Raw genomic sequence first — 20,226 nt, forward strand, 5'->3', positions numbered from 1 at the left:
TTTAAACCATAAACACATCTGAACAATTTTAAAATAAAACAAATCAATATTTCATATGTTTATCTGCATGTGAGGAAGGTTTGTGAAGCTCTGGTTTAGTGTAAATTGAGGAGAGAAGAACATGTAGTGTTTATCATCTGTAAATCTGCCACATATTCTCTGGTGGACACTATGGGCAATTTTGACATAAAAAAGCACATTTTCAAGGGCACCAATAATCCCCGCCCCTCCTCGACATGATTGGTCAGTTTGTTCAGTGTCGACACCTCATTGGATGAAACGCTTCGGCGTCAGGATAACCTCCGGAAGACAGCTGCACTGGTGAGGAAAACGTGCTTCCTGTTTGTGTGTTTTTCGGCTTAAAACAGCGTTGTTCTTATTGAATATAGATGTTGTTTAAATATTTTGCTGAGTAAGAAGTGAAATATATAAAAATCACTTTTTAAAGCGCTTAGGTTTGTTAAACAGAGACACTGTTGTGTTGTTTATTAGCATAGCTGTCAGTCATTTAACTGTCTGGAGGTTCATGCAGTCTGTAAATCTCTCGATCAGGACATGTGTCTGTGCTTTAATACAGGTACCCACTGTATTCCCATTATTCTCTGTTTTTCTGCGTCAGGATAGACTAACGTTAGTCGTTGTTATTACCCGAAAAGTTCCGTTTGTGAATTATAGTTTATATATTTTACAATAAACCACAAATGTTTTCATAAATTGGGGAGATCCATAAATCGCTATGTATATTATTTTACCCTTAACAATATCAGCTGAAGTGTAAAACCGACAGTTTGACTCAAAGTCACTGCAGTTCAGATCATTAACCACAAGGTGTTGCCCGAGCATTACGAGTCTGTAACCCGGTTTAAGATAGTCCAGACTAAAATGCATGTTGGAGATGTTTAACTTGTACTGACATAAATAATAATGTGTTTAATTTATATAGCGCCTTTCCCAAACTCAAGGACGCTTACAAAAGCAGTAACATAATAGACAATCAATTAATCAGTTAAATGGACAGTAGAAATTTGCTCAGATAGATAGATAGATATCTTAAAATATGTCAGTGTGATTGTTGTTTCAAGATGCACACCAGTGATGTTTTTTTCTTTTTCTATGGCACATTTATAAAAGCTACTTAAATGTCCTGATTGAACTAAAGCCTAATCCTGGCTTAGTCTAAACCCTGTCTGTGAATCCAGGCCTTTAAGTCCCAAGTTGGCTTGTAATTGATCTATAACATAGACATAATGAAGTCATGTGACACTGACAGCTCAAATGTTCTGTATGCAGATTTGCAGTTTCTTTCCTTCATTTAAGATGCTCTTTGGAACATTCTTAAATCGCGCTCTGATAACAGGAAGAAGTTTGTTCAAAATCTGATCCATGTCACTTTGAGTGTACGTCATTGAAGCAAGGGTTGAGAGAATAGTTCACCCAAAAATGAAAATGTCTGTCATTAATTACTCACCCTCATGTCGTTCCACACCTGTTAGAACTTTGTTCATCTTCAGAACATAAATTAAGATATTTTTGATGAAATTTTACATTTTGTCCCTCCATTGACAGCTACACAACTGACACTTGCAAGCCCCAGAAATAAATGATGAAAGTAATGCCTGTGACTTTAACATCAATTTTATTGATTTATTAAATTTTATTTTATTATTTACAGAATATTAATCTCCAGTGAGCATTCACACAAGGTCTGCTCTCGCGTCAACACAACATGCATGCATTGTGATGCCCTTGTGAACGAACATTGAAGATTAAATAAAGTGATACATTTTTTTTTTTTTTTTTGCACAAATAATGCACTTCATAAAAATTATACTGGTTAAACCACTACCTTTCTGGGGCTTGAAATTGGTAGTCTCTTAGACTGTCAATGGAGGGACAGAAAGCTCTCAGAATTCATAAAAAATATCTTAATTTGTGTTCTGAAGATGAATGAAGGTCTTATGGGTGTCGAAAGACATAAGGGTAAGTAATTAATGACAGAAATTTTATTTTTGGATGAACTAACCCTTTAATTGGCTAATTAACCTCAAATTTGGCAAAACAGACTCTTGGTTCCCCACTGTATTTGAGAAGAGCCTCGTGTTTTTCAGTTGACTGAGCTGAAGTCAGATGGCAGCTACACAGAAACTGGCCTGTTATCGGTTACCTCCCCTGCCGACCATAGGGGAGATCATCAAACTGTACAACCTGAGAGCGGAGAAACAGCTTTCACAGAACTTCCTCCTCGACATGAGACTCACAGGTACATCTCGAAACACGTTTACAAGACTTCAATGAATTAGCACACTGTTTATGTGGGTACTAAATGTAAACTTTTTAACAAAATGGATTGGATTTCAGATAAGATTGTCCGGCAGGCGGGAAACCTGAAGGATGCGCATGTGTGTGAGGTTGGACCTGGACCTGGGGGTCTCACCCGGTCTATTCTGAAAGCTGGAGCAGCAGACGTGTTAGTGGTGGAGAAGGACACTCGCTTTATGCCAGGATTACAGGTTTGCATTTTCATTTATTTGATTGGGCATGGCCAATTTATCGCTCTCATTACAATTAATTAAAGAAAATTGGTAATAAAGAGTCAGTTAATAGTATGTTTGCACAGTGTGAGTTAGAACCAACATTAGAAGTAATGTTTATATTACATATTTCTATTACATCTAAGTAATGTTTATATTTATTTTTCACTGACTGATACAGTCTTGTACATTAATGACACCTGTCAGTGTGGATGCAGCTGAATCTCACAAGAACAAATGTGCCTTTATAGATCTATGATTATATATACTATATACAGTATATATATTTTTTTCTCTTACAATGTACATTACTTAGTTCTACTGGGTCAGCAATGTTTTATTTTATTTTTAAATCAGCTTAGTAAGCATGTTTATTGAAGTATTCGGGTCTTCTGTTGTTTTTCAGCTTTTATCTGAGGCTGCCCCAGGAAGAATGAGGATCGCACATGGAGATATTCTCACATACAGACTGGAAAAAGGGTTCCCAGCTCACATAGCCAAGACATGGGAAGATGGTAAACATTACAAAGAGTTTCAGTAAATAATTATGGCATTCTTGGTAAATATGAACAAAACAGGCTGTGGCAAAATGCCTTCAATTTTTATCTTCTTATCTACAATATCCACAAAACTCTAATATTTAATTAAATTCTTACACTAATTTTTTTTTTAAATAAATGTTTGCCACAATTATGGGCACCTCCTAAATGAATATTTCAATTTGTTCAGTTTCTCTTTGTTTAGATTACAGTTTGGAGTCCATTAATGTGTAGTAAGTTTGATAAACATAGGGCAGATTTTTCTTTTCTTTCCTGAATTCTGGACTGGACAGGGATGGCCATGACAAAACTGTGATCAGTGAACCATTTTTTGTTGTTGTTTTTGAGGTGTGCTTTTCTGGACCTTTGAATGGGAGCTGTTATTCTTGCCAAACTGTACACTACACTCACTTCATATTTATACCCCAGTGAAACAAACTTCACTTTTCTCTCTTAAAGTGGTGGGATTATGATTTCACATTTTTAACTTTAGTTAGTGTGTAACAAACGAGGATCAATTCAACGCTGGATTTGCACAAAAGATGAACATGACGGCACATGCTAGTGGATGAGTTGAATCAACTCCACAGCAACTACATCAATTTATCCACTAACCATTCAGAAACGTCTAAAAGTTGTAACTTCTTCCTGAGTCTCTCCATCAGTGTCGACTCCGGTTTGAACAATGTAAGGCTGAACACCGTTACTGATAATCCTCATTTTGGCTGCGTGAGATTCTCCAGCTTTGTTGTTGTTGAGCTGTTAAAGCTCCGCCCTCTTCTGGAGCAGCTCATTTGCATTTAAAGGGACACACACAAAAATGGCGTGTTTTTGCTCACACCCAAATAGGGGCAAATTTAACAAGCAAAAATAAATGATCTGTGGGGTATTTTGAGCTGAAACTTCACAGACACATACTGGAGACACCAGAGACTTATTACATTATTACATTATAGATCCCTTTTACGAATTACTAAGGGTATTTTAGAGAGAGAATATGTATTAATTTTTCACATTTTTTAAAAATAATTTTGGTCATATATGCCAATATTTGTGGAGGATGATTTTTGTATATATTAAATAAATAAACAGAATTTGTTGGACTCTTAAAGTCCTGTCTGAAATGTTATTATTTTGAAATGATTATCAATAATCAGAGAAAATAGGCTTATGTATTTTCCCCTGATATTCTCCAAATGCAGCAGCTTAACTTCATTTTTAATCTGTAAGTCTCTCATTTCACACTATAAGTCTTTGTTTTGGCTGCCAGTTTTTGCTAGAATTCGGTCCAAGCGTTACATCAAATCCTTTAAAATGTTCAGACCTTCCATCGCCTCTCTGTTCAGAAGACAGAACAACCACTTTCTTACTTGCACAAAAACAAGCTAAGGTCAGCTCACCTGAATGTCTGCCACCCTTAATCAGTCTAATGAATGTATGCTTTTTTATTGTACAGTAGCATGTAGTGAGGTTATGTTATCAGCAACTGGATTTGGTTTGTATGTAATATGTATGTATTTTTAATGTAACAAAACCGCTATGTATTCTCAGCTGCCTATGCTGATGTTTGGCAGTAACATCATTTGTGTATTCTGCTGATGTATAAGAAGGTAAAAGTGAAAGGATCTTTAGTGGACACTCTGAGTTTGTGTGTTTCAGTGCCCCCCAACCTGCACATCATTGGGAACCTGCCCTTCAGTGTGTCCACTCCTCTCATCATAAAGTGGCTGGAGCAGATGTCCAACAGAACTGGGTCCTTTATGTTTGGACGTACAAGGCTTACACTGACCTTCCAGAAAGAAGTGGCTGAAGTAAGTTCAACACTCTTATTCCTGGTATTGTTCTGTTGGGAGGCAGTTTACAAAAGTTTAGTTAACAAAATGTGTAGTTTCTGTCCAATGGGTCAACAGCCAGTAGTTTTTCATGAAATGGATTGATCTATCCTATTTAGGGCTGTGCAATTAATCGTAATTGATTTTGGCTTTCAACGATTATGAAAGCAAGATAATCGACCTGAAACTTACATTATTGTTGTGCTGCTACCGCTTTACATCCCACACACCTTCCTTTTCTTCACAGTGGTGCACTTTCATTCCTCCTTAATAGCCCAAACTTGACATCCAAATCAGGTAAATAAATGAGTGTTGTAAAATGCATTCTATTGCTGCTAAACTGCGGGACATGCTTGATATTAAACCATGTTATTAAAAGCACATTAAGCCTCAAAAGAGATACTGTTCCCTAGGCGGCTTCCTGTGCGTGTGCCCCAAGACGGGGAGGAACGTGCATGAGTAAAGGGCTTCAGATACGCACCTAAACGGTCAAATAATCTACACATAAATATGTCAAAATGCCATTTTGGTAATTATCCTCGTAAACACAGTCGGTTATGTCTTAAGTGAATGTAAAGGCTGAGAAAGAGCGCTTGTGTAACAGTATATTGTGTCCGTGCGTTAGCTCTTAAAGTGACAGCAGCCTAATACATCTGCTGCAGTCATTTTTGTTAATCAAACAACAAAAGACAAAGATAAAATCAATCACTGCTCTTGAATGAATAAACTGTAGCTTTCATAAGGATTAGTCAATATTTAATGTATACAGCAGTGATATTTTACATTTGATTACTTTATTCAATATCTGATATAGGCCATTAACTGAATACCACTGGTACATCTTTCTGAAATAAATAAAGCACTATTATTATTAAAAACATACTAACAACATGGTAATCATGTTAGCATGTTGCTAGCATTATGTTAACATGATTAGCATCTTGTTAAAAACATGCTATCGACATGCTAATGGTGTTAGCATCATGATAGCAACATGCTAATCATGTTAGCATAATGTTAGCAACCATGCTAATCATGTTAGCATTTTGCTAAAAACATCCTAGCAGGACGGTAATTATGTTAGCATCATGTTAATCAAGAGTGCCGAGTTTTGCCACTGCAAGCACCATTCACATTTTCTTCAGGAAATGTACATTCTAGTTTGTATTTTTGTTCTGTTGTATTTTTTTGGTCGTTTTTGTTTGTAATTTAGTTTCCTTATACTAGTTTCGTTCATATTGTATTGTTTACTGTTTACTTGTCTTCTGTAACTGTTTTGAGGACTAGTAATAGTTTTTGCTTAAGTATGGATAATTGTGTAATTTCACTGACATTTAAAATGACTCAAGACTTTGATCATTTCACCCACCTATAATCGTGTTAAATAATCATGATTTCAATATTGAGCAAAATAATCGTGGTTATGATTTTTGCCATAATCGAGCAGTCCTACTATCTATCATCATGCTAGAACATTTTTACTGTGTCCAATGTCGCATATTATGAGTAGGTACTTCTTTTGAATTACAACATATGCGGCCATTAAATAAGTTTTTTATATATAGTAATGATGACATTTGTCATTGTCATGTGACCAGTGTTGGTTGCACTGGCGTCATGTGATTGCAGAGTGTCCACTGGATGTTTAGGTCATCATTAGGTCAATAGTTTTATGATATGAATAGTTGGGAAGTATGCATATTCTGATGCAGACATTATCAATACCTAGCAGCAATCTAGAACCATGTTATAACAGTATAAAAACCTGCAGTAAAGTGTAAAATGCTGATTTGATGTTCAGAAACATCTCAGTGAGATAATGAGGAGAAATCTTGTGCTAATCTGAGCTGTAAGCACCTCTGAATGTCCTTTTGTCTTGAGTTAGTTTATTTTTAACAAAGACCTTGATCATTTCAGTTTGATCTTTTTGCTGCGCTTCTTTTTTTACAGTGTTATTCAGGCTTTTTAAGCTTGCAGCAAAGCACTGTTGTTCATTTTACATGCAAGGTAATGTTTACACAGAACTCCTAAAGGCACAGTAGACCATAATGACTGTTGATTATAGGGCCCAAAGAGAGAGTGGTCATAGAAGAAACAAACAATTAAATAAAACATAAGTGTGAATATAAAATGAAAGAATATTCTATGTATAATAAAACATATTTGTATAAGCTGCTGCTGTTTCATTTGAAGTATGGATTTTCATCAAATATTTGATGTTGAACATTGTGTAATGAGATCTTAATAAAGAGTCCATTACATTTACAGGATTTTTTTTTTTTTTTTGGTAACACTTTCCAATATTTGAACTTGAATAAAAACACAACTGTTCTGTGTTTGTTCATGTTAGTTCACAGTGAATTAACTGATGTTAACAAATGCAACTTTTGATTTTAATAATGTATTAGTAAATGTTGAATTGAAAATGAACTAAGATTAATAAAAGCTGAAGCGTTGTTCATTCTTAGTACATGTAAACTAATGTAGTTATCTAATGTTAAGAAATGAAACCTTATTGTAAAGTGTCACCATACCATTTGGGTCATTGATGAATAAGGTTTTTAAAAGTGTAAAAAAACATAATGGAGATATAATTAGTTTTGAAGTTTTACAATGTGATTCAAATTTACAAGTGTTCACAATGAGATTGTTGTTTTTATAATCAATTAACACTGATTTTTTCATTTTTTACAAGATGGACAATTTGTCACCAAAAAAGTCATTCGGTTTAACCAAAATTTTGGTTTTACCAAATTACATTTTTGGTTATACTGAATGATGATATTTTCAAACAATGCTAACAGGCTGATATCTAACTAGCTGTCAAAAGGATAACTAAACTTTTTATATTTAGTACAAGTTTTTAAAATATTACAACATTTTCCATGTTTTATAATGGTTGTACCGAATGACCTGATGTTTCGGGACATGCGTATGATCAAGTGAAAACATGAATTTTTCAAATAGTTAAGAGAGAGTTAATTTGCTTCATGACTATGTGGTCCTTCGCAGGTGTCTGAATGATGTCACATCCTGTCACATGATATTGACCGCATGACTTGATCCAAAATGGTCCCTTTATATTGGTTACTCCGAATGACATCAATGAAATTCATTTTTCTGGACATTCTTTCTCATAACAAAGCAACGACTTCTACACATAATTTGAATAACATTTTGCTCTTTACTGATATATGATGTTATAAAATCATGCCAGAATAAAAAAAAATATACATTTATTACATTTAAGATATTTTAATCACTAATGAAATGGCTGTATTGGTCTTTGGATGGTTAAACCAAATGACCTTTTGACACTTAAAAGTACCTTTTTATATATGTAGCAAAATATAATTTAAACCTTTGGGATTCAGTAAAAGAGATCTAGTTGTACTACCTTACATACTTTGGATGTCATAGCTTTGTTTTTTATTATTATTAAGGCCTTTTGGACAAAAAAAAAAAAAAAAATGACCCATCATGTCATTGACCCATATATTAAACCTTTTGGCATACACTGTAGAGCATACAAAACATTTGAAAAAAACCTTTGATATGAGAATGAGATAAATAAACTGGTTGGTAAGAAATCTGGGTGGCTGGTGGAATAGCTGAGATGCAGAGTAAGGTAATATTAGTTACAACTTGTTAACAATTTGTTATCCTAAAAGAAAAAAAGTATATTTACAAAAAAATGCATTTAGTACAACATTAAGCTGAAGTATTTGAGTAATTTTAAATATTAGAATGAAATGATTAGGGGAAAAATATCTAAAATTTTGCCATTTTGTTACTGTGATATTGGTCTTGAATTAACCCTTGCGGTCCTTATGGACATTTTTGTCTTTGTGTTAATGCTATCTGCATACATTTTAATTAGTTTCAATTAGTTCTTCTCAGGACCTAAAGGACAAAAATGTCCCCACTGAAACCCATTAAAACTGCAATTTTTAATCCCAGGGCCATTTAAATGCAAAATGATGCAATCGTTGTTAATAGGCTTTCATTCTGTTGGCAACTTTCTTTTTTTTTAACCAGATGGCATCATTTCCTCAGGTTTGGCCTATAAAGCAAATACTTACTTTATTCCTGTTTTCTGCATATTATAGAGCCAGTTGGATAAATTATGCTGCTATAATTGTGTGGGTGTGTTGGTGTGGATGTCAGAGTGTGGTTGACGTGTGTAATATAATTGTTTGTGTGTGTGTATGTAATATTTGAGAAAGAAAAACTCTACTGTGCTACAAATCACAAATTCAACCACTGTGTGTACCAGTGGAGCTTTGCTGGCATGTAACGGGGAGAAATTGGTACTGCGCCCAAACAAAATCAACCTCAAATTTGGAACACAACTTGTTTAGATTTATGGCTTTGATTTTCTAGCAGATTCTAACATACATATTTTATATGAAATAATGTTCATAAATTATATAATTATGCTCATTTTCATTTGAATTTTTTACTTCAGCAATAATCTGCCATGGGTCTTCTTTAAAATGAGAACAAACTTAAGTCTGTGCTTTCAGATTTTTCTTTTTTGGACATGGATATTTTTGTCCTCTTTGGACCTATGTGTAACTTTTTTAAAATTGATGCACAAGGGTTAAAAGGGGCATTAAAAGGGTCTTAAAACCATTTTGTATCTAATTCATTCATTCATTCATTCATTCACTCACTCTCTTTGTCCCCTCTTTAATTTGTAGAGGTTAACAGCCAGCACAGGAAGCCGCCAGCGCAGCCGTCTCTCAGTCATGGCTCAGTATCTCTGCACTGTCAAAAGCTGTTTCACCATCCCAGGACGTGCCTTTGTTCCAAAACCAACCGTAAGTCTTTTGTCTCTTTCTTCTGCCATTTACATTTCTGTATCTCTCGGTCTTTTAGTGCTCGTGTGGAAGGATGTGGGTGTTCGCTCATTAGAAGAGCACAGAGTCAATGTTGTCTTAGATATGGAATCAGAGATGGAGACGCAGTGTAATGACGCCCGCAGGGCATTTGGTACGCCACTCTTTTGTACAGGGTGGAAATCAGAGCCACTTTTGAGATTTTAGCCTTGCTTCTTTACTCCTCTGGGTTGTGTAGGACTGACTTTTTGGGTTTTGGGGATTGCCAGGGGTTTGTGGATAAAAGAGGGGACTAATGAAAGAAAGTACCTTACGCATAAAGTTCCCTCATCTGTAAATATTTTATCCAGCCAGAGTGCTTTTGAACGAAGAAGAAAGGAAAGTGGGACGAATTGAGCATTCTCTTGGATTAAATGGCACGGATGATTATTTCATTGCACACCCAGGCTTTTACACCACTGATGAAAGAAATCTGCTGCTTCATGAGGATTCACACAAGAAGTTACTGAAACATCTCCTCAAGATAAAACATTGCACAAGAGTGATAATGCACAGTAGACAGAAAAAAAAGCTTAATTGTGCTCTTTGAGGGAAAATACATATAGGCTAACACTTGTAAGATGTCTGAGGGATATCTAATGACAGGGCCATTCTCCATCCACTTATTTCCTTCCTGATGTAAGTCAGATTTGTGAGAAAATCTGATTTCTTGGTTGATGGTGGGAAATCTTCTTTAGACCTTAACCCTTGAGTGTCAAAAAAGGACTGTCCGTGTCCAAAAACTGCCGTAAACATTTGAAGCTTGGAAGCACAGACTTAAGTTTGGTCTCATTTCAAAGAAGACCCTTAGCAGATTATTGTTAAAGTAAAAAAATGTAAAAGTGAAATGAGGAAAAAGGTATAGAGGTTTCAGTTTATGAAAATGATTTATAAACATTATTTAATATAAAATATGTATTTTTATGAAACATGTTAAACTCTAAAACTGCTAGACAATTAAAGCCATAAATCTAAACAGGTTGTGTTCCAAATTTTTGGTTGATATCTAAAGAAATTAGCTTTCAGTAAGATTTTGTAGTATTTGCTTTATAGGCCAAACCTGAGAAAATATCACCAATTGGTTAAAAAATAGTAAAAATTGTAATTTTGAAGCCTTGCAGACAGAATGAAAGCCTATTAACAAAGATCATTTTATCACTGCATCATTTTATAGTTAATTGGCCCTGTTTCAGTGGGGACATTTTTGTCCTTCAGGTCCTGAGAGGAACTATTTGTTGTTATTAGTGTAAAATAGATTTATTAAAGGAAATGGGGATAAAATAGTAAAATTCCAATAAAAATACACACCTGTGCCAAAATGTATACAGTTGGCATTAACACAGGCAAAATTATCACAAAAAAAATCTGAAAAAGACAAACATGTCTGTAAGGATGCACAAGGGATTAAAGGGATAGTTCAACCAAAATAAATTCTATCATAATTTTCTCACTCTCAAGTTGATCCAAACCTGTATGAATGTGTTTCTTTTGTTGAACATAAAAGAAAATATTTTGAAGAACGTTGGTAACCAAACAGTTGATTGACCCCCATAGTATTTTTTTTTTTGAGTAAATGGTGACAGAATTTTCATTTTTGGGTGAACTATCCATTTAATCTTACCTGTTTGATATTCAATCATCAAATTTCTCTGGTGTTTGTCTTCAGGTGTCTGATGTCAGGAAGATATTAATCTTGTGGAAAGGTAGAATGATAATCAGTATTAAATGAGAAATAACTGTTTATCATGTTCACATTTTCAGTATGGCCTAATATGCTGTTAATGTATTAGAATAGTTACTAATGAAGCATCATCATTACTGTTGCTCACAGTTTCAGTGTGTTGCTCATCTCATGCTGTTTGTGCTGTGGATATGAATTCACTTCAATTGTGTGGTTCATTGAGAAAATCTGATTTCTGTATGGCGGGTAATAAAATGGGCCAAAAAGTTGGGTTGAAGGAGAGACTCGAGTCATATTCTTGGGTCCAGAATGTCGTACTTGAGAGTAGGGTCTTTTGAGGTCTACAGAACCATCTAGTATAGTAGCTAACCACCCAGGACACCCTAGTAACTGCATATTAATGCCCTGGAAATGATCCAGGACACCATAGCATCACTGTGCTGAGATTTACACTGGCGGGCACCATTCATTTTCTTTTGGCCATAAAGACTGATAGAGCTGATGTGTTCTTTTCACACTTTCATTAAAGGTGGTGAATTCTCTTTGATATTACTTCAAGAATGTAATACTGCAATTTTGTCTTTGCCAGTTTATTATCTGTACAGAGCGGTGGTGGTGTAACTGCCATCTGTGTTGGAGAGACTCACCCTAGAGGACTGAAATCAGCACTAGCTGTGTGTGCCAATCTTTGAGTTGGCTGTGCTATCTGCAGACTTCTTTTATTAAAGTCAACATGAAATCATTTAGTTTCTCAGGGATCAACAATAATCATCTTATTAGATCATTACTATAAGGATCAGATAATCTGAAATTTGTTGAACCTGTACATCCTTTTATGCCTTGTCAATTCTTAATTTTTGAGGTTTTGCAGAAATTGTAAAAATGTCTTGTGATGGTCTTGGAAGCATTACATTATAACTCTTTTAATTATAGCCCTTAAATTAAGATTTCATTTCAAATGTAAAGAAATCTTACTTTTTAATGAAATACAGTATTTCTAGCAAATATGAAAATACATTGCTAAAAATAAAAACTATATATAATTATTTTGTTTTGAGGCAAAAATTGTAATAGAATGCATATTTATAAAATGAATATTATTGGTCCATAATATGAATATAATGGTCCATACTTTTCTTAAGTAATAAACTACTAAAAACAAAAGTACATAATCTAATAATCAAATCTCTCTTCATGAGCACAAAACAAAGTTAACTAGTAATTTCAAAGGTTCTTGTCTTTCCTTGCCATCTCAAAGTAATTCTCCAAGTTATAACATTGGTTTATGTTGTGAGGAAACATCTTCTGATGCCATATAATGCTCTTAATGCTCTCAATATGCTGATTAATAATGATGAATTTATATGGGGGGAAAAAAAGTCTAACGGCACCATGTGTTAACTTGTCGCAAACATTTTTTAGTTAAAGGGGACCTATAATGCACCTTTCACAAGATGTAATATAAGTCTCTGGTGTCAGAATGTGTCTGTGAAGTTTCAGCTCAAAATACCCCACAGATCATTTATTATAGCTTGTTAAATTTGCCCCTATTTGGGTGTGAGCAAAAACACGCCGTTTTGTGTGTGTGTCCCTTTAAATGCAAATGAGCTGCTGCTCCCGCCCCCTTTCCAGAAGAGGGCGGAGCTTTAACAGCTCAACAACAACAAAGCTGGAGAATCTCACGCAGCCAAAATGAGGATTGTCAGTAACGGTGTTCAGCCTTACATTGTTCAAACCGGAGTCGACACTGATGGAGAGACTCAGGAAGAAGTTACAACTTTTAGACGTTTCTGAATGGTTAGTGGATAAATTTATGTAGCTGCTGTGGAGTTGATTCAACTCATCGACTGGCATGTGCCGTCATGTTCATCTTTTTTGCAAATCCAGCGTTGAATTGATCCTCGTTTGTGAAGCATGTCGGTGTAAAATGACATGTCGAAATTCGGCGCAACACTACACACTGGACCACGTTTTGCCTTTGGATACCGCTGGTATAGATGGTTATGTCAGATATAAGTTGGTTATGTTAGATAGAAGATAAAGTATAAAAGCTTTCTTTAAAAATGTTGCTGGCTTGGCCAGATAAGATGACAAGAAATCAGTGATTAGTTTGACTGTAAAAATGACTCATTCACATTACTGCTATCATTGTGCATGATTTAAAGGGATAGTTCACCCAAAAATGAAAATGTGATGTTTATCTGCTTACCCCCAGTGCATCCAAGATGTAGGTGACTTTTTTTCTTCAGTCGAACGCAAATTATGATTTTTAACTGCAACCGCTGCCGTCTATCAGTCAAATAATAGCAGTGATTGGGAACTTTAACAATAAGAGTCGAAAAAACTTCCATAGACAAATCCAAATTAAACCCTGAGGCTCGTGACGACACATTAATGTCCTAAGACACGAAACGATCGGTTTGTGCGAGAAACCGAACAGTATTTATATAATTTTTACCTCTAATACACCACTATGTCCAACTCCGTTCAGCTTCCTGTTAGTGAGGTCTGATCGCGCTCTGACAGCGGAAGTGATGTCTCGCGCTCATTGATCACTTCCGTCACCAGAACGCGTTTTTTGACCTCACTCACCGGAAGCTGAACGGAGTTGGACATAGTGGTGTATTAGAGGTAAAAATTATATAAATACTGTTCGGTTTCTCGCACAAACCGATCGTTTCGTGTCTTAGGACATTAATGTGTCGTCACGAGCCTCAGGGTTTAATTTGGATTTGTCTATGGAAGTTTTTTCGACTCTTATTGTTAAAGTTCCCAATCACTGCTATTATTTGACTGATAGACGGCAGCGGTTGCAGTTAAAAATCATAATTTGCATTCGACTGAAGAAAAAAAGTCCTCTACATCTTTGATGCCCTGGGGGTAAGCAGATAAACATCACATTTTCATTTTTGGGTGAACTATCCCTTTAATGTCGAATGATGTTTAATGTTGAACATTATTTTGTTTTTGTTTTGATTTTGACACATATTTTGCATGGTAGCCTTACTTGTATTATTGTTGGTCAATGCCCAAAACCATCTGAAATAAGTAGGTGCAAAGTTAATAGGATTTATGGACGGTTTAGAGAGAAGATACATCTGGGAGTAAGTTACCACACATGTAGAATAACACACAGCCTCCCGTTATGCTCTTGTCAAATTAACTGGATTAGAGAAGTGAATATTGTGCAGCTGGTAATTAGCAGTAGCTCATTCACTGTATTTAGAGAACAGTCCTGAATTGCTCTGCACAACATTTACACTATGGATTGAATTATTAGATTCACCGTGTTTCATTTCCCTGCAGAACCTCTTTGTAAGGTCGGAGGGAATTAGCTGCAGCGTTTCCGAACAGAACTGACTTGTGCTATTTATAATCATGAGCATTAGCTGATATCGGCATGCCACAAGGGGTGTTTTTTATGTGGCTTTTTTTTTTTGTCTGGCAGTTTTGTGTGGACGCTGCAAGGCACCTTGTTCTGTCACATTGAGTGACTGTGGTTGTCCTTGAAGGCTTGTGTCCACGGTGATTGGCCGTGTGTTGTATGTCCTCAGGCCCACGGCGCACTTGCTGGTCTCCTCTGTCACGGATCGCGCTTGACACCCCCACCTGGTGGATCGAGGCGTTAACCTAAGTGACTGCTACAGGAAATGTTAACATGTGGCATAATATTTAAAGAAAAGTTCTCATTTCTAGCATGTTTGTCTTGTTCAGCTGCAGTGCAATCAAATGAACCTGTCATCGCCCACACTGTGTCTGCTGTCTGTTAGACAGAATAATTGCATTCTTTAGAATGAATGTAATTATCCTCTCCTCGTCATCAGATGCAAAAGTGGTTCAGTAACCCCCCCTCTTCTCCCCCACGCGTTTCACGAGCGCAGGCATCGGCTGCCGTCCCCTGAGCTGCTGCGTGTACGGAGGCAGACGCGGAGCCAGCTGCTACTGCAGTGTCCTTCCCACACACAGAGGATAGAAAGCGCGAGTAAAGAGGGAGACAGCTCGAGGATGGGCTCATGACAGAGATTGATCTGAGGGAGAGTGAAGCGTACCTCGAGCAGATGTTTGTCTGGATATTGAGAGGAATGGCTGCACTGGTCTCCGAGGAGATGATCCTGCACAGCTACACTTGTGGGTGGATGACATTTGCACATGATGTGGGGCCAAAAATCATTAAAAAAGACATTAAATGATAGTTTTAGGACACATACATATGGCCACCCAAGTATAGCTGTATTTATTTATTTTTAATTTAATTTAGTGGAAAGTGCTTTAGAATGGACAGTCTTTTTAAAATAAGAGATTTTTCCAATAAGCAAAAAGGCCTGTAAAAGTCATTCAGTTAATTAGTCAAAAGGTGTAGGAAATCTGCAGAACATCACATTTCTTATAAAATTTCCTTTAACTACAATTTTTTCCCCCCGACTCTTACAGAAAAAAATAATACCCTAAAAAAATATTCATTTTTATTATCTCAAAAAAAAATTCATATCACACATATATTTCAACTATTATTTTTTTGAATAATTATATAAACATGCAATATATTATAAAAATGAAAATGTTACTGTTGTTAGAAGTCTTTATATGAATATATTTGGATCACCTGTTTTATCTTATTTGATATTTTGTGTGTGATTTTATATAATATATATATATAATATATGAAATAACATTCCTTAAAGAATATATATATATAATGTCTCAAAATGCCTGCAGCCTACACACACACACACACACACACACACACACACACACACACACACACACACACACACACACACACACACACACACACACACACACACACACACACACACACACACACACACACACACACACACACACACACACATATATATAATTAGAGAGAGAGTGTTTTTGTACACTTGATGTCTTTATAGTAGTACTGTTTCATTGTACTAACCTTTGTCAGTGAACTAAGGATTAAAATTTGTGATGAGAGATTGGAACACCATGGCACCAAAACAAATTGACCATTAACTGTAAATACCCAGAAAAGTGCCAATATTCTCTATAAATGCATAGTTTAAACTATGTAAATGCATTTAAAAAGAACATTAAAAAATATATATATTTTTTTTTCTAAATCTGAAATGACACACTGGACTTTTTGTCTTGTTTCTAGTCAAAATATCTTAAAGTTCTTAAATCAAGACGCAATTTCTTGACAAGTAAAAATTATTTTCTTGTTTTCAGGAAAAATAAGTCAAAATTAAGTAAGTCTTTCCTTAAAACAAGCAAAATAATCTGCCAATGGGGTAAGCAAAATAATCTTATTTCAAACCAAAAATAAGCTATATAATCTTGTTTTCAGTTTGGGCTAAGATTATTTTGCTTACCCCATTGGCAGATTATTTTGCTTGTTTTAAGGAAAAAAATACTCAATTTTGATTTATTTTTCCTGAAAACAAGAAAATAAATTGTACTTGTCAAGAAAATGCTTCTTGATTTAAGAACTTTAAGATATTTTGACTAAAAACAAGACAAAAATTCTAAGTAAGAACAGCATTTTTTGCAGTGCATAAAATGGTGTCATTTCAACACCCATTATATGACATTGTGGAGCAAGGCTGAATTTTTCCCTTTTTTATTCCTTTTATGTCCATTTTAAGGATCATTAAACTCTTTTTCTCCATTGGCTGTTGCACCATGGGACCATCACAGAAAATGAAACCTCACAGAGTGAATAATGGGGTCAGATTTGGTATAAGTCGTGTTCCATTTTAATAAATGGGGTCAAATGATGTATCAGGAGTAAAGGAAGGTTATTTCAATGTCTCAGAATGCCTGCAACCTTTCTCTCAATATATGATTCGCACTGAATATAAAATTATCCTATTTTATACAAAATGCTTTGTATTTTGAACAAATATCAATAGTTGATTTGACAAAAGATATTTTAGAGATCTTGCAAAATTGCAGTTCCAGTAAGGTAGGTTTTATTATTTATTAATATATGTTTAATAATGTGTTTATTCTCTTTTGTGTGTGTGATGTTTAAAAGACTTAATGAAGTTCATTTGAAGACAATGTTAAGATGTTTATATTTTATACAGTAAGAACTACACTGAGTGAAAACTGGTATAGGATTTCTGAAGCAATTTTCACTCAGAAATTGCTAGTAAATTTCATAAATATTTAAAAGTAACACATTGAATTAAACGTGATGCTTTGAAGTAGAAAGAAATTATATTTTCTTGTAAAACATGCTTCAGTAATCTTTTATTTACACTAGCGTTTTAAAAAAGGTCCCCCAGCACTAGAGTGGATGTTTGGATGGAAATCTAATTCTATGAATTGGAAAATATTGTTTTCATGCAGGCGCTTTTATCCTGGCATTCTATACTGCCTGTCTCAGCAGTTCACAATGCACCAAGCAAGGGCAGTATCATCATTCCTGTGTGTGTGTGTGTGTGTGTGTGTGTGCGCGCGCATGTACAGACCCAGGAGTATCTCCAGCAGGGCAAGGTCATCTACAGTGTCTGACAATCATATTCTTTTTTCTACACATTAATCTTTATGAAGATAATACACTGAATCTATTAATAATATTTTAATAAATATAGCTGCAATTATCGGGGCCAAGCACAAAAACACAAGTCATGTCAGCATGGCTGGGAGCATCAGACCAACTGCAACAATGAGCATTTGAAGACATTAATATGATTTTAGGCAAAATGGCTGAAAAAAAAATACAGTCACTAGTAATGATTTAATGGTTTGTTACTTTCAACTAGGGTTGCCACCCGTCCCGTGAAGTACTGAATCGTCCCGTATTTACAGGTAAAATGTTGCGTCCTGTATCAAATCAATACGGGATGCAATTTGTCCAGTATTTTACATAGACCCACACATAGTTGAATAAACGCATAAGGATTTTGCAGTGTGGAGAATACTAATAGCAAATATAAAGAAATCAGAGAAGCTCATTTGCGCGTCATTGCATTTTAGCGGCTTTCTTTCAATAGCGATGGAGTCTTGAGATCATCCACTGTAATCCTGCATGGTTTTTTAAAAACATGTCGAGCTCACACCGGCTCTTTGAACACAAGAGGCTCTCCAGATACAGTGCTGAATAGGAAAAAGACATCAATGGGTCTGTCAAGTAACTAATGATGAACCTGTAAGGTGAACTGTGCTCTTTGCAGAGAAACATTCCAGTTGCTCAGACAACATGCGGTGATGCACACATCCATGCTTCATCTAAAGGTATAGGCTGCTGTTGTAAATTGATAATATAATATTCATACATTATCAGAGCTTGGCAGACAGATAAGTATTATATATTTAGACATGAGTCTGATAAATTAATATCTATAATCTATCATTTAGCTAAGCTATATTAATTGGGCCTACATAATAAATAATCCTGTCATATACAGCTTTTGACATTTATAAAAATATTTAGATAAAAATTGAACAAATAATTACATAATGATGTATTCATAATTTAAGTAAATTAATTAAAAATTTTAAATTAATCTCATCCCATGTAGAATTGTCAAAAAAAAAGTGATTACTGGTTCAGAATAACTGCTTAGGCACACCAAATACTAAAGAGGTCTTATGAAATAAATAAAATAATCAAACGTAAAAAAAAAAGAGGAAAACAAATGTGTTTTTTGAATTGAGTCCTGAATGGGTGTCCCTTATTTTGCCACACTGAAGATGGCAACCCTACTTTCAGCCAATAGGTGGCGCTGTGACCAAATCAGTTGTAGTCAGAGTGAGGTGACAATGACACATGCAAAGTTTGGTGTCAATATGCCAAAGCATTTTATAGATACAGCCTCTGAGTCATTTTGGCATCATGCCTTAAATTTGTTGCTTCAGTATACAAAAACGGTTTCGTCTACCGACACAAAATCCATACGTTTTTGCTGGCACAGTCTGAAGATGATCTGACTCAAATTTGGTGAAAATCGGACAAACGGTGTAGGAGGAGTTAAAAAAAAAAACTGAAAGAAAATCAAAATGGTGGACAGGAAGTTTGGCTAAATATGGCAAAAATGATATGAATGTTCTCGGCATGAACCAAGGAATCTTTATAGTTTCATTATAGTAGGCTAATTTAATCAAAAGTTATTTAATCAAAAAGTTATTAGCATTTTTGGAAATTCATTATAACTTTTTTGAGGGCATTGTGCCAAATACACACACATAACTACGCTAATGCGTTCATAAAATATACCATTTTGTGACACAATTTAAAATGGCCAATGCCCAAAATGACTGATATGGGAAAATTGGGTATTGTTTGACTCAGCATGCTGCGCCGAATGCTGCACCGAATCTAAAGAGATAAATGTGGGTTTTTTTTTTAAAAAATTACAAAAAAAAATATAAAAATCTCCTGACCACTAGGTGGCACTTTGCTGAAACTGTGCAGGTAGCCTCAGGTCTTGGTTGTCATAACACACCCCAAGATTGGTCAGAACATGTTTGCGTTGCGGAGATATAGCCTCACTTTCATTTTGGTGGGTACTTTGCTATATTCGTTTGCGCGTTATTCAAAAAAAGTTTGGCAGAGGTGTAAAGTCCAGGTTCAGAAAGTAAAAGTCCTCCTCTGTATTTTGTTCTCATCACCTGGATTTGCTAATTAGCAGAGTTTTTTAGCCAGGAGGTAGAACTAATTAGTGAAATTAGCTGGCTGAGTTCATGGGTGGAATAAACATATGGCAGGACTTTTACTTTCTGACCCCTGGACTTTACACCTCTACAATTTGGCGAATCGACTTTAAT

General features: G+C 35.3%; 1 protein-coding gene across 2 annotated transcripts in view; it reads left to right on the plus strand.

Annotated features, from left to right (window-relative positions):
• Nucleotides 1-288: 288 nt before the first annotated feature.
• Nucleotides 289-20,226, plus strand: part of tfb1m (transcription factor B1, mitochondrial) — a 41,447-nt gene continuing 21,509 nt past the window's right edge. The window contains exons 1-6 of one of the 2 annotated variants that reach the window (XM_067368430.1): nt 289-321; nt 2,109-2,260; nt 2,359-2,510; nt 2,938-3,046; nt 4,730-4,881; nt 9,606-9,725. In XM_067368430.1, the coding sequence (XP_067224531.1) occupies nt 2,128-2,260; nt 2,359-2,510; nt 2,938-3,046; nt 4,730-4,881; nt 9,606-9,725 (666 nt within the window). In that variant the 5' untranslated portion in view covers nt 289-321; nt 2,109-2,127. The other variant, XM_067368431.1, reaches the window with a different exon arrangement.

Source organism: Chanodichthys erythropterus, chromosome 18 (assembly GCF_024489055.1).
Source record: "Chanodichthys erythropterus isolate Z2021 chromosome 18, ASM2448905v1, whole genome shotgun sequence".
In the NCBI taxonomy this organism is placed as follows: Eukaryota; Metazoa; Chordata; class Actinopteri; order Cypriniformes; family Xenocyprididae; genus Chanodichthys; species Chanodichthys erythropterus.